Source organism: Melospiza georgiana, chromosome 7, assembly GCF_028018845.1.
Source record: "Melospiza georgiana isolate bMelGeo1 chromosome 7, bMelGeo1.pri, whole genome shotgun sequence".
In the NCBI taxonomy this organism is placed as follows: domain Eukaryota; kingdom Metazoa; phylum Chordata; class Aves; order Passeriformes; family Passerellidae; genus Melospiza; species Melospiza georgiana.
Window position 1 is genome coordinate 24,666,994 of NC_080436.1, and position 23,657 is coordinate 24,690,650.

General features: G+C 39.6%; 1 protein-coding gene across 2 annotated transcripts in view; it reads left to right on the top strand.

Moving 5' to 3' along the window:
• Positions 1–13,530: 13,530 nt before the first annotated feature.
• ITGB6 (integrin subunit beta 6) overlaps positions 13,531–23,657 on the top strand; it is a 30,445-nt gene continuing 20,318 nt past the window's right edge. For both annotated transcript variants that reach the window (XM_058027769.1, XM_058027770.1), the window contains exons 1-7: positions 13,531–13,591; positions 14,330–14,409; positions 17,163–17,367; positions 18,282–18,528; positions 19,385–19,550; positions 20,074–20,235; positions 20,965–21,060. In XM_058027769.1, coding sequence (XP_057883752.1) covers positions 13,531–13,591; positions 14,330–14,409; positions 17,163–17,367; positions 18,282–18,528; positions 19,385–19,550; positions 20,074–20,235; positions 20,965–21,060 — 1,017 coding nt within the window. The remainder of the gene's footprint in view (positions 13,592–14,329; positions 14,410–17,162; positions 17,368–18,281; positions 18,529–19,384; positions 19,551–20,073; positions 20,236–20,964; positions 21,061–23,657) is intronic.

A 23,657-nucleotide genomic window follows, 5' to 3' on the forward strand; every position in this document is an offset into this window, starting at 1 on the left:
AGAAAACTGGGCTGCAGCGCAAGGATGTCTGCAGTGCCAGGGAATCTGCTCTGCACACGAGAAATGTTCAAGTGCCCTGGGGAGCAACAGGTAAGGCAACGCATTTTTCTGTAAATTTTTGGAGCAAATGAGGAAGTACCTGTGTGTAGAAAGCCTTGTCTTTCAGGTCTTTAGCTGTTACTAAGACCTTTTGAAGGGTGGAGGGCATGGGCAGGCAAACAACCTCAGAGCTGGTTCAATAAGGATGCAGGTTTTTGAACTTGTGGATGGAGTGAGGAACCCTGGTTTTAAGGATATGGGCAGTTTGGGCTGTGTGACCCTGTTCTGTGAGTAAATGCCTTGGGGACACCAAGGAGAACACTCATCCTGCTGGCCATGCAGTGAGGGAAGTTCCATTGACAGTGCATGAGGTCACACACAGCAAGGGTTTCAATGACAGGTAATGAGGCTTGGTGGCTCTCTTCTCCTGACTATTGAAAGAAACAAATGCCAAGATATTCGGGGGGTTTCCCAACAACTAGCAATAGGTCTGGAATTTAGATGCCATGTTCTACAGCCTAGGTAGATTCCAAGGGTGCCCTGAATTGACAGCAGCACCCTTTGTGCTGGGCAACTCTGTACGCCCTGCTGAAAGGAAAGAAACAGAGCACTGCATTCAGGGATGTGCCTAACTTCTCCTGAACAGCGAGGAAAGCTCCACACTTGCCAGTTATCTCTTCTGTGCTTTTCCTCAGTTGTGGCTGGGGCCATCTGACGAGTGTTTCCCTGTCGCTCCCAGTCTGTCTGCTGTCAGCGGTTAATGAAGGCGCTCGCTAGATGCCATCCCTGGGGAAAGGCAGGGCTCTGAACAGACCTGGTGCTTGCAGCTCTGGCTGCAGTGCTCCCAGCCCTGCTTGTGCTGTGCACCAGCTCTGATGATTGTGCCACTTCTGAACAATGCTCCTTCACTCTGGAGCTACTGCTGTTCCCAATGCCACAAGACGTGCCTTTCCTTCAGGCTCAGTGAGTGCTTCTGTGCTGTCCCCAGTGACAGGAACAGGTTCTGAGATACCACAGGCTTACCAAGAATGTGCAGGAAGTGAATGAGTAAATCATTGCAGCAAGTGCTTTCAATAATAGTCCTCAGTGAATGTCGTTGTCAGATGCTTCATCAATGCACATCTTACAACAAGAAGGAAAAAATAAAGGGTTTTTTTTCAGAGAACAAGCTTATTTCCATGCTACTGAAATAGAAAGGCAAACTGTTAATATGATGAAAACATCACCTCTTAGCCCAGCTGAGCTTGCATGTCTAGGTGTGGTTAAGCTTGTGTTTAGAAGGAGTTGTGTGCTGGTCTAGACAGAGGTGAGCTATAAAAGAAGCAAAATCAGCAAAAATAAATAGAGATAATGAATGGTGAATCATGATGATATATTGCTCAAAGTATGTAAGATCCTGTAAATACTCATCATGCTGTGTAGAGCATACAGTCATTATTTGTGCAAGTAAAGCCAAAGGACTATTCAGTGCACTTTAATTACTATGTTTGCAATTTAACCCACAATAAATTTGCAGTTGAACACCTTTGTAAGAAAATTTAGCTAACAATGCCAATAAATGGCGAAAAAGAGAAAAACTAATTAAGGCAGTGTTCACTTTGAACATTCCTTGTTCTGTCTTCAGGAGATGTCAGGGAAAACTTATTTTAAAAGTGCTTTGTTTCATATACACTCTTTATTATTTTATATGAGAGTTAATGGTCTTAGAAGGCTCCCCCAAACCAAGCTGTCCAAATTTTAATTCTCAGAAGGCTATAATGAGATTTTCAACTAAATGAAAATTAAGGTCTTTCTGCATTATGATCCAAATGTTTGAATCATTCCTACATAAACAGAGTTACAGTTGTTGCGTATGAACCTCAGGTGCCTCATCCTCCTGCTTATATAAAACCAGAACAAAAAACAGCCCCTTGTTACTCATATTTTCATACTAATTCTGGTTGGCTGAATTAGTTTAAGTGATTCATGACCTATGTTAAAATTTAACACAGCCTTTAATGTGCTCAGCCTGACACATGGTGCCTTACAATATTGATATATCTCAGAGAAGAAGCAATCTGCATCAGCCTGCTGAAGCACGCCTTGAGGGGAAAATGATACAGCAGTCCTGATCTACTTCTCTGCCAAAGCTTTAATTAAACATTCATGCTATCAGTTAAGAGTGAAGGAGCTTGGGGAAGTGCATGAAATGCCAGTCCTGTCATTAACAAAATTTCTTTTTTAAAGCTTAGGAAGATAGGAATATACTTCTTAAATTTGACATCTGTGACCTGGTTAGCACCTCAATGGTTTTCAAAACTCTCATCTGCCTTGCTCTCTGGTATCTTATACATAAGAAAACACAAATCCATCTGATTGTCTGTATTCAGCACTTTCTTCCAGTAGCACCCAAAGCAGACAGTGTTTAGCAGAGCAGAACTGGAGTAGTGGTGCTCTGGCAGTGGATCTCATCCTTTTCCTGGGGTACAGAGTTGTGAGCCCGAGGACAGGCATCTCCTTAGGGTTTGTTTCCCGTTGCTGGGACCCTGAAGGCTGGTGGGGCAATCCTCAGCCTTCTGCAGCCACTTGTGTGGGAGGTAGAGCCTGGTCCAAATGAGGTTTCATTCAGCTCTAGCTGCCCCTGCAATGAGGCTCTGCCAGACTGCTTAGGGATGGCACTTGTATGATAAAGCCTCCTGGCTGTGTCTGCAGAAGTGTCTTATGAGGATCATAGAGAAATTGGGTTTTCTTCCCTCAGTGGAACTGTCTGGGGGTAGAGAATACAAATGGTGTCGCTTCTCCCCGGGGCAGAAAACCTTCTTGGAATGATGAACCTTGGCATCTTTAGAAGGTGCTTCTTCCCTCCTTGAGAACCATGCTAGCAGCAATTAATCTCATCCAACAGTGGTGGATATTACAGCCACAGCCAATATCTCAAATGGTTGTTTAAAATCAGCTTCAGCAAGATTTGCTCCTTTTCTGACCCTTTCCTGGCTTCCACATCTCTTGCGCTTGGCTGTCCTCCACCCAGGCTTTCAGGCTCAGATTTGGAAATCCCCTGCTCCTGACAGTGGACTGGTTTTTTGGCAATATTTACCTGCCATCCTTGTGGAATAGAGTCAAGGCCTCTGTGGTGCCTGTGCTGTTATTCAGAGTGCTAATAGACATTGTAAACAGATAGAGATTGTCAGATTTCTGCCACAAGAACTGCACTGAGGAATTTCCTCAGCCAGGAAGGCTGCCCAGGTTGGAGCTTGTGATGCTTTGTCTGATCCTGAGCCTGGATTTGTTCTAGTTGTAAGAGGAGAGAAACTTCTGAGGCACGGCCTTCCTCAAGCTTCACTGTAACAACAGAAGCAGCACAGTACCAGGTTCATGAAGGAAATTATGCACCCTAAAAACCATGAACTTAGAAGAAGATCAGCAAAAGGCCAAGTCTTGAAAGATTAGTTAATATGCAAGTTCAGAAGCATGAGCTAAATCCAACTGTCATTGCTCAACCCACAAGCACAGCAAATAAGCTTTAGAGGGGATTTTTAAGCAGCAGGGAAAGAAGAGAAAAACACTCCTTTTAAAGTGATCAGGAGAGATCAGATGGTAACATATGAGAACATAACCATCGGTTCAGGATAAAGGAAAAATAGGTTTTATTACTCCCCTTGAGCAAGCTGATGATGTAGGAGACCTAGTAAAAATGAGTGTTTTTATCAGTAATGTGATGCACAGGCATCATGAATAGCTCTGTGTCAGCACAGTCAATAAATAACTGCAATGGTTTTGTTTACTTCTCTGTTTGCTTAAAACTGTGAATATTGATCAAATTTCACAAAATTAGACAGAAAACTATGACATCATGAGAATGTGACAAATAGCACTTTCCACAAGTGCTGACACTATCAGATAACCTAAATTCAGACTTTTACCATGATTTTAGACTGCTATTTCATGTATCCATCTTATCTAATCTTCATATTAATATGACACAGGCAGAAGAAGGTGTTTCTGTTTTCCCTGGATGCAAGAAAGTTGACACACTACACAGCTAGAGAGGAACTTGCCTGGCTTTGTAGCATAGAAAGAAAATGTGCTCTGGAGCATCTGATAGGCCCAAGTTAGGAACCAGTTTGCTCTTGACTGTGTCTATGGAAATTGCAGAGGGAGGCACCTCCTGTGCGTCAGCCCAAGCCCTGTGCCTGCTCTTCCCTGGAGGTTTGATTGTTGCCCTACCCATGACTTGGCATGGTCCTGGGAGCAAACCAGTGTTTGACCTGTTTGAATTTTTTCTTGTTTTTTTCTGTTGCTCTCAGACATTGCTGAGCACAATTTTTCTGATTTTAGAGGGCACTCAGGTGCCACTTCCAGATTAATGTTAACTCACTGATCTCTTTACCTTCTTCTTGTACTGTTTTAAAATTTTGTGGTGTCCCTCTGGTAGTTTAACACACAAATGTCTCTATTGATTAGGGTAGACAGGGTCTTGCTCTGAGAAAATCTCATCCACCAGATCAGTATCTTACTATAGATCAAAAGAAAAATAATGTTGGAAAGAATCACATCATAACTGACTGAATAAATAGCTGACACCTATGAGTCAGTGTCTGCATTTCTTTCCTAACACAACACTACATGGTAGACTGGCTTTGAATAGGTTTGTCCCATAATTTCAGGTAATGATTAACTCCCAATGACTAAAATATCTCCAGGAGAACTGATGAGACATTTCACAAAGCTACTCAAGTTCAAAAGTATATTCAAGATTTCACTTTAGCTCTTTCATGCAAAAATACTTATTTTAACAGAAGCTATTTTAAAACTGCCTCATAAATATAAGTTCAGCAGTACGGAGCATAGTTTTAAGCTAAAATTTTTGTATTCAAGGAAAATGTACACATAGTAAGTGCATGCCGTTTATTATTTATTCCATTTATAAAACAGAAGCTGTTTTAGTGCCACTGGCAGTGCAATCATTTATGGGATGAAATATAGCTGTACCAGATCACATTGTAGGATAAAAAACGAAAGGAATGAGTGGTGGAAAGAACAAAAACAGAGGAAATCTGTGTGAGTAGGTTTGTCCTGAAGGAAAAGCTCCCACTGCAGGGTTTCATTCCTGAAGAGGGTGTGTTAAAGCATGCAAGATAATAAAGAGCAGCAGATGTCTTAAGAATTGGTGTTATGAGGAGTGTTGTAAGGAATTTAGCTTTTGAGAAGAAGGAGGATTTTTCACACAAACTGGATGAACTCTGTTGGAGCAAACATGGCATTGATTTTCTGGAACCAAGACTGCTACAACTGGCATCATTATAGTTTAACAGATCATGTAGAATGTTACAAAATAATAGATGATAATAACATACACACATATATATGTATACACACAGACACCAGTGTAATCAGTAAAATAATTCTAAGAAATAGGAGAGGATGTTGGGGGACCCTTGTAAGTAATTTTGATGCCTGGTTCTGAAAAGTAAAGCATGGTGAATAAGTTAGGGAAAGAAATATCAGATGGGAGAAAAAAGGGCATTGACATGTCCATTTATAGGAATGTGGTGTGTGTGGCCTGGGTGTTAGGAATAAAAGGGATGTGACACTTTAAAAATAATTTGCATATTGTCATAGAAGACTAGCTGAGAAGTTTGTGTACAAAAACAGCAAATGCAGGCTAGAGCTGCAGGATCCAAGGTGACCCCAAAACTTCTACGATTAGTGAAGGATGGTGGATGGGTGACCTATGACTGAAACACACTTAAAATAATGTGTAGTCTTTTAAGAAAACTAGAAATAAAACCAGAGATGGGTGGCCTGGGCAGAATGGAATCTGTCAAGGTAAAGGTCTTCTGAAGGGCCACCAAGGAGCAACATTTTCCAGAGAGGTCTAACTCAGATGACTGCAAGCATGAAAGAGAAGCTCCCAAGCATTGCGGGAGATTTTAACTGGTCAGAAATAGAGTATAAAGCAAATGTTTGTGATAACAGTAGAGCCAGTTATTCCAGGGTGTAATAGCTGGCAGATTTCATCAGCAAGCAGTCACTGGGCTGCCATGATGCTATTCTAGGTGATCTTTGTTAGGTAGTGATGACATAGAGCAGCTGATGGTAGAAAATAACCTAGCTAAAGTTATCCCAGCTTGGTTAAATTGAAAATAAATGAAAGAATGAACAAGAACAGGACTGTTGGTTTCTCAAAATTTGTCCTTGTGAAGTATTGTACCTAAAGAAATTAGTTAGTGATATTAATTGGATGAAGGTTCCAAACCTATTAAAATTTAATTTAAATAAGAATTTAAAAATCTGTAATTTGTAAGGAGAAAATGAAGAGTGCTAGCACCTTACAAATCCTTAAAAAGAAATTAAAATATTAGGAGTTAGCAAAGAGAGTGAAAGCCCCCACCATACCAGATCATCAGTGAAAATGGTATTTTGGGAACCTGGAAGCAGAGGGTGCAGTCAGATCTGTCAAGTTTGCAGACATACCATCTGTAACAATATTTGAAAAAGTGAAAGTTTTTCCTATCACACAAGTAAAAGGGAGTCTGGTAGGTGGCAAGTACTCTCTCTAGTAGAGATTAAAGACTGTGTATATACTGCCCAAACCAAAAAAATGCTCTTTTTTTTTTCCTTTAAAGGTGATGGTCCAGATCTTGGAGAAAAATGGGAGCATCTGTAAAAATAAAAGCTAACATTTACCAACTTCAAAAATTTATTAACAAGGTGCAGTAGGCTTATAGTGAAGTGGTGTTTGTTTTCCATCCTAAATTGCTCAAAGAAGAAAAAATAAATTTTCAGGTGAAGGATCAGGAAGTTTTGCTTTAAAGATCTCTCAAAACAAAGGAGAGAGAAAAGGCAGAGAAAAAAGTAACCTACAGCTTGATTAACTAACATTAGTAATCTGGAAATTTCGTATGCATTTTGCAAGAAATTATAAACAATTGCGTGAAGATAAAATACAGAAAACTATGAAAGTACAGGAACCTGGAAGTAGAATTTAATAGTGCAAATGCTGGATCACACCAGACTGAGGTAGAAATTATTTCTGTTGTAAATTGTGGTGAGTTGGTTGGGTAAGAGGAAGACCAGATTGTCCTGGTAAGTTGTGGAAGGATCCTGAGAGAACTGAGGTGGAGCCATGGGAAAAGCCAAAATGGTTCTCCTTAGATATCATGTAGGAGACTTAGAGAAGGGATACCTGGGTACAAACACCATTGTAGGAGGCTCCTCTGGGTGCTGAGAACAGTCTGTCAGCCATAATTAGGAAAGTACTTTGAAGGAAACGCAGAAAAGCAGTATGGCACAAAACAAAGAATGAGGGATACACAATTGCTCTCTATAAATACATCAATGGGAGGGGAAAGAAGGGCAGGGCAAATACTAGAGAGGAAAGAAGCTATTTAAGTTGCCAGACAATGTTGTCATTAAAATAAATGGATATATATTGAAAGTTAGTCAATGCAGGCTGGAGCTGAGGCAGTTTCCAGCCATGAGAAGAGCAAAGTCCCTGAAACAGTCTTCTAGTAAGAGTGACAGGGACAAACCGCTGTAGGTGTGGGTATCTCAGTAAAATGGAAGTTATTTGCTTGCAAATTGGATGATACAATTCACGTAGCTCTTGCATAAAGGTGAGTAGAGCCACTTTGTCTTTGCCTCTCTGCCAGAGAGTCAAGCAGTCTGACAAGATTTATGATGGATTTCCATAAGTTTATTAGGACAGCTGTGTAAGGTGAAAGGAAACATTTTCAGTATCTACAAGAGCCTTTGCAATCTTGTGCCCTTTCCTTTTTATTACTGTGGCAATAGCATTTTTTGAAATTTCTGTTGATTTATTGGTTCTGAAAGCATGACTCTGTGGCCTGTGTCATACTGACATGCTACAAAATGTTAAGAATTAACTATTTTTAAAGATTGGTTTAAAATTTTCATAAATCTGTTTGCTAAGTGTCAAACTAGAGCACAACAAACATGTGATAAGGATGAGGTATCAGTGGATCTAATATTATTGACAGCATTTATATGATTAATCATTTTAAACTCTTGAAAAACATTGTTAGAGAAAATCTGCTCTGCCTTATTCTTTTGGTATTACTCAGCAAAATACTTGGAATTTATTTAGTTTGATTTTATTTTTATTTAGAAGTGGCTCTATTTATATATTTCTAGTTTTGCATGGGTTTATTAGATATTTAATATTGGCAATTCTGATGAGTATTTTAAGAATTGTAGAAGCAGCAATCATTCTGTGTAATATTGTTTTTCCAATGTTCCTGTTTGCATGTGAGCAGACACTCTTGGTTTAAATTTCCTTCCTGCTTTCAGAAGAAACACATAGGAATAAGGCAAGATTTATAAAGTACAGTAATAATTACCTCTGATAAAGACATTGCAAATAATTCCTGACACTTCAGAAGCTTGTAAGCAAGCTTATAACAAAGACAATGGAAGTAATGTTCTGTTTAATGTGAGAGATGGAATTTGAAAAAAGGATGCAAAAAATTTAAAATTCTCATATAAGTGAATACATAGTTTTACAAAGATGTTAATATCTCCAAAGGTTTTTATCTAAGTCACAATATTGTTAAAAGGTAATAGGACTTTCAGTATCACCTTTTTCTCACCTGAGTTTGAGAGTGCTCATTTTCCTCCTCCAGAGGAGCACAGTAGCCATAAGATGGCAGCACTCTGCACAAAAGGCTTCTGAAACCATAAATTCTGCTCTTTTTCCAAAAAGAGACAGCAGCTGCTGGCGAGGACGCGTGGCCTGAGCTCTGGATGTCTGTACATGGAACCAAACTGGCCCAGCCCAGAACAGCTCCAGGAGCCTCCAGAAATGGAGCTGCTTTCATGCAGTACTTGAGCCCACTCTCCTCACTATTTACCAGCTGCTTGGGTGCTAGGCTAAGCATTCTGTTTTGGCTATTCTAAAATAACCTTATTCAAGCCCTGTGTTTTAACAAAGCACTATACCTCTGTCTAAGCATAGGAAGGTCAGCTATAAAATTTTCTGTGCAAAAACCAGAGCAGAATCCCTTTTTTCAAGTGATTTAATCCCAGCTCCATAGTTTAGAATTTACATATGAGTGGTCAGGCCTGAAGACATTGTGTTTACCCAACAAAAAGCTTCCTTTTCCAAAAGCAAGCTTGGCCTGCTGCAGGGCTGGGACACAGGGTTGCCTTTCCCTTGGTGCTGCTGCAACAGCAAGGCCGTCACCTTGTCCCTTCTGTGATGGGGCTGCAGGTCTGGTTTGAATTTAGCATTAATCTGAACAAAGTAAGTTATGGAAAGCTCTTCAGCTAAAGTGCAGGGGTCTGAGGAGCTGTGGAGCTCAGTGTAGTTCCCATCCCTAGCTTGATGACCCACCTGCACTGATCTTGCTCAGCTGTGTCTGCCCCACATTCTTATAATGCAGGGAAAGCAAGGGGTGCCATGTAACCAAGAAAAAGCAAACAAAAAATGAGGTGAGATTTGATGGGATGTGTCGAAGTCCCTGGCATAACTTGAGTGTCGTGGGCTGGTTGGCAGTCCCATGCCATTTTCCTGTGAGTTCTGCCTGAGCCCTTCTGCAGTTCAGAGGTCTGATTATTTCTCTTTGAGTGTGAGAGTGTTTTCAAATCTGAAAAGCAAACAAATCTTTCACGTTGCTCACCCATGCCAAAAACTTGAGAACAAAGGTTTCCTCACGCCCTTGGCTGGAACCAGCCAGGTCAGAGCTGTGGGCAAGGTGAATACAGGTTGAAAACACCCTGAGTTTCCTGCCTGCTGCTCACTGTACAGTTGGAGAGCAGTCCCTCCTCCCTCCTCTGCCCCTCTGCTTGGTCAGATTCAGGTTGTTGACTTCATTCCCTGCTCTCCTCTAACAGCAACACACAGCTCCAGAAACAAGAGGAGACCAGAGCATGAATCACAACCTGAGTCACCAATTCCCAACACCTTGTTTTGCTCAGAGCTGGAGGGGAAAATTCCTCTCCGCTGTGTGATTCTCCTTCTCCTGCGACCCTCCAAGAAGAGGCTACAGACACCCTCCCTCTTCTTCCAAAACTGCACTCCATCATGTGTAACCTCTTGCAAACAGCACCTGGAGGGTAGGAGAGACCAAATCTGTCTGGGCTCTGTGGCAGTGTTTCATTAGTATATTAGCATATACTGATATTGTACCCTAATGGGATATGATATTAGTACACCCCAAAACACAGGAGCTGGAATAAAGCAGCTCCATCACTGTATGTTCAAACCTTTGCTTTCAGCAAGATCCAGGTCACTGATACAGGACTCAAATGCTTACAGCAGTTTCTTTGAATGGATGTCATTTTCTGTTGGAGCAATACCCATGTCCCACCATGATGATTAATAAAGAAAGACTGAGCAGATGTATCAACTAAAAAAAAGAAAGGCAAAAACAAAAGCAGCAAAATAATTAAAGAAGCTAAAGTTTCTGATTTTGCTGATTTGTCACTTTCACCTTCACTGTGAATTTCCCCATTAAATACAACTGTTTGTTAGGGATTGTTGCTTCCTCTTGAAATGCTTTTGCCAGTTCTCCCTAAAGCATTGTCAGATCTGTACTGCAGCAGAGACAGAGACAGGACAGTCCTTGCAGTGTCTGTGCAGTACTTGTGTGTGGTTTCTGTCTGTGCTGGACTGGCCTCTGTGCAGAGCTCTCACACCACTGTGTGGATATTCACATCATCCCTAGCTCCTTAAAGATGAATCAAAGTTTCAAGCTTAGAAACTTTTTTCAGCCTTCATTGTTTAGCTAACTGACTGTGAGATTGTATTACAAACCTTATGAAGAATGGGAAGGAACCCTGCTGTCAAATCAAGTAATGCCATGACCACAAAGCATTTTACACATCATTCCCACATCAGCATGGCTACTCCAGATTGAGATTTTACTCTTCTAGTGATAATTAAAGCAAACAAAACATTGATCTAGTAGAGGAACTTCCTGGTCAACTTACCTTTCATTTCTGCAGGTGATGTTTCAAAGCAAGAATCATCTGTCTGCTTCCTGTCTAGGCGTTCTTACCTTGCCCAAGGTTTACTCTTGGTACACACTGTCTCTCTTTCAGGACCTCTCTTAGGCTTCTGCTCTTGATTTTTTTTCCTTGTCTGTTTTTTTTGTTGTTGTTTATTCTACTGCATTCTTTTCCTTCTCTGCTCTCTCCAGACAATCCAGGGATATCTAATAGATCTCTTAATAATCTAATAGATTCCTAATAATCTGCGGAAACTTAGCTATTTTATTCAGGAGAGGCTTAGTTCAGATAGTGTTTGGCAGCCACCTCACTCAGAGGCAGGCACTTAGCCTCCAGCCCCGCTATTCTTGCCAAGTCCTATATAAAATATTACCTCACAAGCAAGTGGGGAACTGATAATATCACACAGAATTTGTAAGTTTTATGTAGGCTGTATTACTAATTCTCTCTACACTTCAAAGTTTGATATCTTGAATCCAAGAATGAGTGTTGCTAATTGCCAGCTGTTCATCTGGCTGGTCCTTAGTTTGAGACACTGCTGGTGGCTGAAGCACTGCCACCGAGCCCTGTCCTGAGAGCTATAAGGTGACCTTCTACAATGAAAGAGAAAGCACTGGGTTTTGGGCAGCTGCACGGCTGTAGATATAGTAGCAATCTTAAAGGACACATACACAAATGTCAGTCAGACCCAGGGAAGTTGGATATTTGAGTGGCATGTTACAGGAGGATGTTTTTCTTAGCAAGAGCAATCACTTTTTGTTGATTCCTCTTCTTTTTGACCTTATGTGATTACATAGAGTGTTCTCACAGAGTTGTGTCTTCACAAACTGAGGGAACATAATCTAATCAATGCTTTTTTCATGCCACATAAAATTGCTGTAGCTGAGCAAGTGCTTTACAAAGGGCACTCTGAGGCATAGAGAGCAGTTGAAGGAGATTTAGGAATGTTGTTGTAAATAGAAGTGTTAAGATACAGTTCCACAACAGCCTAAACTGGGCTAAATTTGGCCCAAGATATTCTCACCTTTCCTGCCAGTTCTGCCTCAAACTCTGGACTGGGCAGCCACAGGTTTTAAGGGACAAAGCCAGATGAAAACCAGCCCTCCACTTTCTCCAGAAAAGGTGATTGGGTTTTGGTTGGATCAGTTTGAGACGCGGCGTGTTTGGACACGAGCGATGACTGGTGAGAGCAAAGGGGTGGGAACACAAGGGCAGAGCAAAGGTGGCTCTGATGTAATCCAGAGTGAGTTGCTATTGAAACTACCCACAGTCTGTGTAAATACTAGTAAAATTGGATGTGCCTGGGAATATTTCCAGGCACTAGAAGGAGATTGTCTATGCTATTAGACTGTTAAAATGCTCCCTGGCATGAATCTGACCTCTTCCAATCAACACTCTTTGCGAACAATTTCTGGGCACAATTTGGTTGCTAGAATGCTCCCAATAGGCAGTTTGCAATCATAAACTCAAGTCTTTCTGTGCCAGTTGGCCTCAATATCCAGGAATGTTTCAGGCATGTTGAATTTAACTTATACAGACCCATCCCTACTATGACTATTGCAAATCCTTATGAAAAGACAGGACTTATCTTGAAAATTTATTTTTAAAACAGACAATAGCAGAGCATAAAAGATGGGAAGACATGAAATCAGGAAATAAAGAATTTTATTTCCTTTTAATAAGGTGGTAAGAAATACGTATTTTGTGCTCATTTCAGGCTGGGAAGATGGAGGAGAGATAGCAATAACTTGCTATGCAGTTATTTCTGTGCTGCAGAATATTCGGCCACTTATTGGGCAGAGTTAAGGCTGACATGATTCTTTTTTCAAGTCAGTTGCTGTACTGGGAATAAAATTATTCCTCCTTCTATATATTTAAAAAAATCTACAACTGCAGCATTTCCCTTTCAGTTTGAAATGTTAATAAAATCAATGTACTTGGTGTCTTGAAGTAGTGAAGTAAAGTCCTCAGTTTTAATCTGTGATTAGTTTGGGGTTTTTTCCTTCACAATTCCCTTTATGAGTTTCCCTCCATATCAGGAAATCTGAAAAACTGGGATTTTTTTCTTTTCTCCACGTATACTCACTTGGCAATCTTAATGATCCATCTCCCCTCGGGGCACAGTTAAAGGTGTTTTTTGAAGGAGCTTTAGAAGGGCTGTTGTACAGCGCAAACACGGTCTCTGGGCTGGGTTGCTCTAGGACCCGGAGTGACTGGGACAGACAGAAATCCGCACCTGAATGAATTTTCCCCGTATGCCTTATAAGGAGTCCAGGAAAACAAGGAAGTGATAACCATGTTCACGTTACTGTGTGCACAGCTTGTCCTCCCTACCTGCCCAGGTAGCCCTTGTTTTCACTTTTGTTCATGGTCCGTCCCGCTGGGGTTGAAGTTTCCTCGCGATCCGATGTACGTGACATCTGAAAACATACCCTCCAGGAATGCATGGGTTTTACGACAGTCTACCTTTATGCAGACCATAATTAACAAGCTATTTTTTTTTTTTTTTTTTTTTTGTCATGCAGCCAGCACTGAAAACGAATGGGGATTGAATTGCTTTGCCTCTGTTTCCTATTTCTGCAAAGAAATAACTATGTGCAAGGTAAGGCTCAGGGGCAGGGAGATCCATTTCAAACCATTTTGCATTGTTTCTTGCTTGAAGTTGACACAAAATAGCTTTCTGCCTTCTGTATTTAATCTTTCCTTTCTATTTAATGACCTTTCTTTGACAGGCTGCTGTAGGGCTGCATTGCCATTTCATCTACAATTTGGTGGTCATTATGTAGCACAGCAGGTTTGAAAGAGACAGACATTCGAGCAATTTTGTTTTCATTAATCACAGTTTGATCTGCTAAGAATCTTTCCTATTATACCTGTGGCTGAGTGTTTCTCTGGTAGTTACACAATGGACAAAAATCATATCAAGTATCTACAGAGCTGAGTGAAGCAATATTAAGCATACAGAGTGAGCATAAGTCTGTTCTTTTAATATCCCTGACTATGTGGGGAATGACTTACCTACACCATACCAGAAACACATGTAACATTCTATCAGGTGCACTGGAGGGAACAAGTTAACATGTTCTAAGTGAATGCCACCCATAAAGCACGCAAAAGGAGGTATGTTAATTGCCAGCAATTCTGAGGTTTTAATCTTTATTGGAGAGTTAATCTTTTACCAATAGAACTACTGTTAAGAAGAAATTTTATCAGTAATCCTAAATATGGCTAAATATGTGCATTTTTCACCACCCACATTCTCTAAATGACAAGTTTCTTCATAAATTGAATGATTCAGCATAATATTAACAGGCTTTTATCTTCTTGGATTTAAATTCAGGGACCTGTTCTCAGGAAAGCACAGTGACTTGTGAAGATTGTTTGCTTTCTGGACCACACTGCGCTTGGTGTTTGCAAGAGGTAGAGTGATAAAAAAAAAAATTTCAAAGAAAGACTTGAAGTCTTTGTAGTCACTCTGAGTGATGATGAAGTATTGACTTAATTGGGTCAGCTCAGGGTTTTGTAATGCATGCAGCGCTTAGTGAAGCCTCCCTGGGGAGCAGAAGTGGAATTTAATCTACTCTACATGATCTGTTTTCATAGTATGGTTGTTAGGATGTTTGTTTGTTTGTTTGATTGTTTTCTTGTCTGAAAAAACCACAAAAACATCAATTTTCCAAACCTAAGGCAGAAATAGGGGGGTCTCAGGTCATCAGCCCGAGGGCTGGCTCACCCCCAGCACTGATGGAGAAGCACCAGACACAAAGTCAGAAGCCAGACTGTGTGTTACAGATTATATGCCAAGCCAGACAGTGCAAACAGAAGGTTTGCAGGTATCAACAGTGTAAAAGTTTGCAGATGTAAAACTTCCATCTAGTAATTACTATTCTGTGGTTGATTTAAAGTGTTACAATAATGTTGGCTTTATGATTCCTATGATATAGACGTGTTTTTGGTAAAACATTAGACTTAAAAAATATATCTGGATTTGTTTTCTATACCTTTATTTAAGATTTTCAGTGCAACCCTAAGGAAGTGACTTCACATTTCTGCTTTTAAAACTTTCTCCTATAAATGGTGCTAAATAATATCTCCCCAGCTCACAGTAAATATTCTAGCTCTCAGTGCATTAGCATTAACAAGATAGTCAGCTATTGCAACAAAAACTTGACAGAAATATTAGAGAAATAGTCTTTTTCATTTTAGTTTCTGGATTGCACCTTTGCTGCTACCAGTTTTTGATGGCTTTGGGTACAGTGATATGACACAGCATGGGACTAAAATACTCTTTACAAAATAGTTCGGCAAGAAAAAAACTGCATGTTTTAAAAAAAATCTAAAAAGGCGTCTTTTGCCATTTGCAAAATATATTGCCATGGAGGTAAAAAAGACCCCACATTAGTGTGTTTGCAGTAGTTTTTATATCTGTACTATAAAATAGAATTTTGTTGAAATTGGATAACATAATTTTGACTACTGCCATGTATTTTCAAGGAAAAAAGAGCCTAGTATAATTTATTGATTTAAAAAACCCCAAAGCCAAACCAAATAAAACTGTGGAACTATTGAAAACTTCACTGTAGTAAACATGAATTTTCTTCTTTGTTCGTAAGCTCGTTCATTTCTTTGTTAGAAAACAGCAGATCAAGCATGCAAAAGGCATATGAGCTTTAGTGTCAGAGCAAACAAAAGCACCTCCAAGGAAACTGTTTTCTGTAGGATAGGAATACACTTTGTAACTGTATTATTTGAAATATGAGGTTGTCTCTTCACACATTTTGAAAAGTTACAAACTGTGTAAATGAAGGAGACGACATGGATCTCCCTGTGAAAGGTTTATAATGGTACATGTAATTTATGTGTGCTCTATTCAAGAAGCAGTGGGTGAGAGTTTTGCCTGAGCAAAGGCATCAGGTTCAGTCTGGAGAATAATGAACCACTGTTCCCAGCAGGTGCCTCAACACTTCCACCAAAATATATAAGATCCCTGACAATTTTCAGGCATGAAGGGTGATATTTTGGTGAAAAAAATGGTCATAGTTCTGTTTTTAATAGGTTTAAAGTAAGTTTATTTTGTTTTGCATGGAAAGTTTTTAAGTGACTGAATGAGAATATTTGTGGCTTAATGGCTGATGCATGGGTTGCTTTCCCAGACCTAGGAGAAAAGAGCAGATGCATGGTATGGGTCCATGAATCCCTGCCAGGAACTGAATGTTTCAGAGCTGGTTCTGCCAGGCATTGCCCAGGGTTTGGTCAAGAGGGCTGGCAGGCCAGAGCAGTATCCAGGACACACCTGACTGATTTTGAGAATCTTAACTATAGACATAGCTCTGGGAAATGGTAATAAAGCACAGAAGCCTTTTTGTAAAAGTAACCATTAACTTCACCACCACGTGAGGTTAGTACCCACCCTGTAGCCGTGCTGTGGAAAGGAATGCATATCAATGCTCTGAATTGAGTAATGACAATAAACTGTGAGATATCCAATTGATATCTGTAGGCTTTCGATTTCCTCTGGCTGGTAGAAGGTCAAGGAGGATTGCTGGGCCAAATACAAGTGTGGGGATGCTGAGAGCACCACTGGTGCTGAGGAACAGTGCTGGGCACCAGGCAGAGGAACAAAGACTTGATGCCTGCTTAAGTGAACAGGTTAAATGAGAGCTGAGGAGAAAGTGTAGGTCAGAAAAAAAGAACTAGTAAACACTGGGTACCCACAATCTGTCACAAGTTGCCCAGGAGTTTACTATCAGCGAGACTTTTATTGAATGATGTTCTTCAATCTGCAGTTCTAAACTCTATAGGAAAGACTAATGAATTTGTGGCATAATCCTGTGATAGAAAAGGCAGTGGCTCAGAAGGCTTTTGTGTTATCATTCCTAGTACTGTGAGAAACCAAATGCAGCGAGTGGCACAATTCCCATTCCCCAACAATAGAGCAGTTTCTCCCAGGATAACAAGTTGGTGTAAGTTACATTAATTATACACCTGTGTGTCATGACCCATGAAGGGGAAATTTGGATTTCTGTGCCACCTATATCTAGTTCTGCACTAGTTTGCACAAACTTGCACTTTGTTTCCATTCCCTGAGTTGGACTGACCTTTTGTGGGGTAGGTGCTGGTGGCTAGTCAGTAAAAACATTTAACTCATCCATTCCTTCTCCTGTTTGCATTAGAATTACACAGACTCATTTGGAATTCACGGGAGGTGTGATACCCTGGAAAATCTTTTGTCCAAAGGATGCCAGCTGAATTTGATTGAGTTTCCCATTTCAGAAGTAGAAATTCACAGGAATGATCCCCTAACTGCATCATCCCAGAAGAACAGTTCTGACGTCACACAGATTTCTCCCCAGAAATTAACTCTGAGGCTGCGACCAGGTAAGTCAGAGATCATAAGTTAATTTCAGACAGTGTGATAAACTGAAGCTTTTTGGGTTGAACAAGCTCAAAAATATCTTGACAGAATAAAGATGAAAACCTGTGTTGAGTCCAAAATTATCTGTTGACTCATCACATGAAAACTAGGTTCAGCTGCATTCAGAATATTTTCAGAAGTGCTGGGTACATCATAAAAAAAAGGATATATATTTTTAGTTCCTCTCTTCTCTTGCCAATGAGGTGCCAGGGAGAGAATGAGAGCCCCTGGCTCCTCCCCAGCTGAGCTCCTGTGCCTCTCCCCTGCTGGTCTGGCAGAGTATCTCAGAGGCAACATAAAATCTTGCTTTGAGGATTTACAAGATACCAGTGGCACTTAAGGTAGCATTCCAGAACCATCTTGGGGTCCCTCTGATTTGAATTTTTCCTGAAGAAAATTTGGAACAAAAAAAAGTAAGAGAGATTCAGTTAGGTCAGGTCATAGTGTTGGAACTGAGAATAAAATCTCTGTATACACTTTGACATTGTTTAAATTTTTAAAGGACATGATAGGACCTCAAAATGCTACCTCTAGTTTTAATTAGCTTCATAGCTAAATTTTCTAAAGCTGCATACTGCTGAAGAGATGTTTTCATACTTTTTCAAATTATAGCAATCAGTTCTAATTCTGTGGTTATGGCATTACTGAACAACTGTTTAAAAAACCCCCAAACATTAGAACTACTTTTAATTTTTCAGAACCTTATGTGAGATTTTTTTGTTGACAGGCAATCTTTGAAATATTTTTGTTAATGCTACTGGTGCTTTAAAATACCAGATAATTGTCACCATAGTGAAGTTTATGAAGAAATTGGCATTGCTCATGTTTTCTGCACAGAAGTGCTGATATGTGTCTCACTTTCCCCTGACCTTAACAGGACATGAGGAAACAATACAGATCAAGGTTCGCCAGACTGAAGATTATCCAATTGATCTCTACTACCTCATGGATCTTTCAGCCTCCATGGATGATGATCTGAACACAATCAAAGAACTGGGTTCAACTCTTTCCAAAGAGATGTCAAAACTGACAAGCAACTTTAGACTCGGGTTTGGATCTTTTGTTGAAAAACCAGTTTCACCATTTATCAAAACTACAGCTGCAGAAATAAACAACCCTTGCAGGTAGGCAGGGAAAATCCCAACATCTGTCTGCATGCCAACACTGTCATAATCTTTAGGCTAAAATTAATTTCAGCGTCTTCACTGGAAACTCTCCCCTCCTCCAGCTGTAAATGGATCAGTTTGTGGAACAAGATTTGGTTCTTTTAGTTTCACCTTCTGATCATCCTTCTGTTGAGTTGTAAATTATTAGGATTGAGGAGTCTGGTAGTGAGTCTGCTTTCTAGCTTTTGATGCTAGTTACAAATGTGTTTAATATGTTAACAAAAAGGTATGTGGCATGTAGTTTTGTATTTTTCTTTAATTTCTTTCCTTTTCTAGAATACATATAAAAGAACTGTATGATTTACACTAAGGAGTTGCAAACTCAAACCCAACATGGAATACCAGTCCATCAATGCTGTTCTCCTGATTTCCCCCCCCCCTTAAGGTCTAGCAATCTCCCCAGCCCCTGGCTGGCCTAGCCCTTAGCTAACCTATGTATGGGAGAAGCTGGACTCTACAACCTGGAGCAGGACTGCAGCATCTTGGCGGTCATCTCTGAGTGCATTAAGGAGTCACAGATTCCAATATTCTTCCAAATATGAGATCAAGGCACAGCAGGAGGCATGGCAAGGGCTGCACGTTGGTAACCGGCTGAATTACTCTGCTCCAGGAGGCATTTCCCAGCCTTTGTGCAGATTTTTTCCATTGCCCAAGACACTGAATGCTCTTTAATTATCTTAGGTTTGTCATTAATCCTTCTCAGGCAGAGAGAGGAGACAGAAGACCAAAACAAATCCAGGCAGCCCTCTGAAGCAGCCATTCCAGTGATTTTTTTACTCTCTATTACCCATAAGCTGTCTCACTTTTCTTGCAGAACTGTACCCTATGAGTGCTTACCCACCTTTGGATATAAAAATGTTTTGCCACTAACAAATGATGCTGAAAAATTCAACAAAATTGTGAAAGGACAGCGAATTTCTGCTAATATAGACACTCCAGAGGGAGGATTTGATGCAATTATGCAGGCAGCTGTTTGCAAGGTACTTGAAACTTCTAGGTATAATATTATTCCATATATAATCTCTTCTAGTATTATATGCTGGTATTTCAAAGTGACAGATTATTTTTCAAAAATTTTTAACACAAACCAAGAGCCTCATTAAATTTGTGTGAAAATACTTTTGGCTGTACAAGTAAAACATGCATATTGCAATATTTTAGTCTAAGTTTCCTTTTAATTGCCAGGGACAAATAAGCCCAAATATCAGTATAATTACTGTGTCTGTTTTTCTGTTTAAATATTTTTTATTAACTATGTTTAGAGTAGTGAGCAGATTGACATGAACATGGCCAACCCATGTTATTAAACACAGGGATGGGGAAACAAAATGTTAGCCAAAGACAATGGAATGAAAATCATCCCTTAGGAGATGTGTTGTCTTTGATGCTTCCTTGAGAATGATGCTATTCATTCATTTTGAGATGCCATTCTCCAAATATTTTGCTGGTTTCCTATGTTGTGATGCAATATATCTTGCTAAACTGATGTGTTTAAAATGACAGGAAAAAATTGGCTGGAGGAATGATTCCCTACATTTGCTGGTGTTTGTGAGTGATGCTGATTCCCATTTTGGGATGGACAGTAAACTGGCAGGGATTGTTATTCCTAATGATGGGAACTGTCATTTGGACCACAATAATGAATATTCCATGTCAACTGTTCAGGTAATTACCGACTCTCACATTCTGGAAATTTAAAGACTAAGACAAGCAACAGTGAATTACACTTTTAGCACTGAAATGTGTAAAAGCTAGGGAATACAGATATTTCATGTAATCTATTTTATTTGTAACTGCATGTTTGAGTAAAGAGAGAACAGTTTGTTTGTATGGAATCAGGATAGATTATAACTAAGAAAAAGGAAAGAAAAAATACAATTTCTACAACAGGAAAACCCATGGAATTAGACTAAATAGTATTTCCTTCTGCAGGGAAAGCAAGATTTGCATTAATTATGTTCCCTGAAAGGGTTTGAATTCAGGACCAGTTCAGGAATTTGCAGGACACTGTTCCTGTATGAGAACTTGCGAGTTTAAGATTCAGTGTTCAAAAATACTGAATATATACTATATAGTATTCATTGTAGGACAAATACCATTGGTGCAGTGCAGTTCTTTGGATTAAATATGTATATATAACACAGATGCTACTGAGCCAAAGCCCCCACTAAGGAATCTGGCTCTGTACTTTTCACAGAGGGGTTTCCTTAAAAACAACATCAGGAAATTATATGCACTATCTTTTATTTTGTATGTGTGTATTCCTAATTAAAGTTTATACTACACAGAGAACAAAGTGTTCATTATGATCACTTGAATGTGTCTTTCATGGGAGACAGGAACTGAAAGCACATGAGAAACAGATTTATGTGCCTCTCCTTTGTTTGTTTGCAGGAGTATCCAACAATTGGACAATTAATTGACAAACTTGTGCAAAACAATGTTCTATTAATTTTTGCTGTAACAAATGAGCAAGTTCACATATATGAGGTGAGCAATCTAAAATGATCAGTTTTGCAATGTTTGTTTTAAAGTTCACCTTTTTTCACAGCTGACACAGTAATTCTAGTACTAAGGACTGAATTCTAAAAGATATTTATGTGATAAAAATAACTAGGAAATTGTATATCAGAGGAAAGCTCTTCTGCTTAAGTGCTTCTTCATATATTGATTTTGGTGTTCTAAGGTAACTTTTAAATCAGATTTCAAGCTGAATCACACTAATTCTTTAAGTCAAGGATTGACAAACTGCATTGCTAAACTATTCAGTATCATCGTTATGATCAGCCTTTTGTATTTTATAAGGCTAGAGGAGAGCTGAACCTTTTCTCACTTTTATAAAGAATATACCTGAAACATGCAGTTATCTTCACACACTAAAAGAGATTCTAGATGAGAGTTCATAGTGGGTAATAAGGGGTTTTGCAGCCTAAGCTTGCTTGCCTGGCCACACCCTGCTGTGTGAAAGGGGACAAGCAGAGAGAAATTGCTTGCCCAAATTTATTCAGGTTGGTTGAGAGGAAGCCAGTAAGGATGATCCTGCTGATAGAATAAGACCAGCTTTCTGAAGGAGAAGCCTTCACAAAACATTCTGTATTATTGCCAGAAGTACAGTAATGAGGAGAGGTGTTTCTCTGCTGTGATTGCCACGTCAAAGATAGGAAAGAAAGAGGGGAGGGAAAGAGAGAGCAGCTGAGTCCTTGAGGTAGTCACCAGTAGGTTTTCTATTTCTATCCTCTGTGTAACCCAGGGAAGACCCCCCCAAGTACTTCTGCAACTGATTCTAGGGGTGGAGTTATTTTGAGTAAAACTGATGCTCCGGCTGTTTAACGAAAGTAACAAGAGTCACAAACTGCATAAACTGATTCTCAGATTACAGCCTTGACAAGGGAAGGAACACTCTCTGTCTTGAAGCACTGACTTCCTTGCATTTTTGAAGACTGTATTGAGTACTGAGCTGGATCATAAACATTTAGATTGATAACAGTAGAAGTCAACCACTTAAAAATGCAGTGGCTTCAGCTATTTCTTAATAGAGATCCAATTAATGACAGCTAAACCATTTTTCCTTATAGATTTTTTTAATAGGTGGTTCATGAATAGGGGCTGTTAGGAAGGTAGTTGAGAAATACCTGTTTGATTTACAGAGCCTTTTTTTGTCCAAAGAAATATTTCTCTTGCTGATGGCAGTGGTTTACCTTGGAAATTGCTTGTGGTCACCCTTGAAGCTGACCACCAGCATTCTTACCAAGGTGTTTCCATTTCAGTATCCCTGTGTCAGTAGCAAGGTTACCAAGAGGAACCCTTTGGTAACAGCGAACACTAAACAACGGCTTATAGGTAACACAAAATACAAATCATGGTTAACCCAGGTAGGGAATGGTTTGCTCTTGTTGCTGTCTTTGTTAGGAAAAAGGAGGTACAACTGCCTTCTCTTTTACAGGGTGTATAATAATCCCACTGAATATAATCTATCTGCTGATTTTGTCTTTTAATACAACTTTCTTCCACTAATGGAATATTTATTATATATTATATATTATATATTATTATATCTACACTAATTCCACTAATGGAAAGCTATATTTGTTATGGTCTGCTTTTTGTCCTGTTGGTGACGTGGAAAATCAGTCAAAGCAAGTACAAAAATCATACACAAGTGTCACAGTGCAGTTTTTCCAAACAGCAACTACCTTTAAAGGTTCTATGAGGGTGTGAACACAGGGAAATACATGAACACATTGCCAAGTGTTCACCTCTGCGATGCAAATTTGTAATATAAAGGTAAATAACCAGTATCTAAGCTTAACAATTTAAAAAGAACAAAGCATGACAATGAGAATTATTCTTGTGGTAAGGTCTCTGCTCAGGTAGCCTGGAGTGGTGGCAGAGGACTCTAAAAGTTCTGGTGTTTCACTTCTCTTGGAAAGCTTCAGTGCTGGAGATTCTGTAGTCTCCCTCAAATCCCCCTTCCATTTATCCTTTGAGGTGGAAAGATTCTCCCCAAATATCTTATCTCAAATCTACTTGAACTCAGCTTCTAATTACATCAGATACCAATACTGACTGTGACTATTTATAATTGAGTTCTCAGGGACAAGCTTACATTAAAATTACTGTGAGGACTTAAAAAGCACCTTTTAAAATAGGCTTGATAGATTCCATTAGTCTTAAGTGCAGTGTTCAGACTGTCAAATATATATTTTGTATTTCTAGCCCTGCATAATCCCCAGCAATTTAGCCAAAAATAATTCAGTCATGTAACGTTCTTGATCCTCTTCAACTGAATTTTCAATTTATCCACTTACATGTATATTATTATCTAACACAAATCTTAGGGGTGGCACAAGCACAGAACACCTATGCTTGTAACAGAGCTGGTGTTGCTTCTGAACCTTTCATGCACCTAAAAAGCTACAGCAGAGTAACCTCAAGAGATTATTTAGATCTGATGCAAGAGAAGAAAGGAATTTCTTGACACTGAACCCTGATAATTGGAGATTATTTTTTTAATACATTCATCTATGTCTAACTTCTAGCATCATTAGTCTCAGCTGAGTCTTGTCCAAGCATCAGGGGATGTTTTC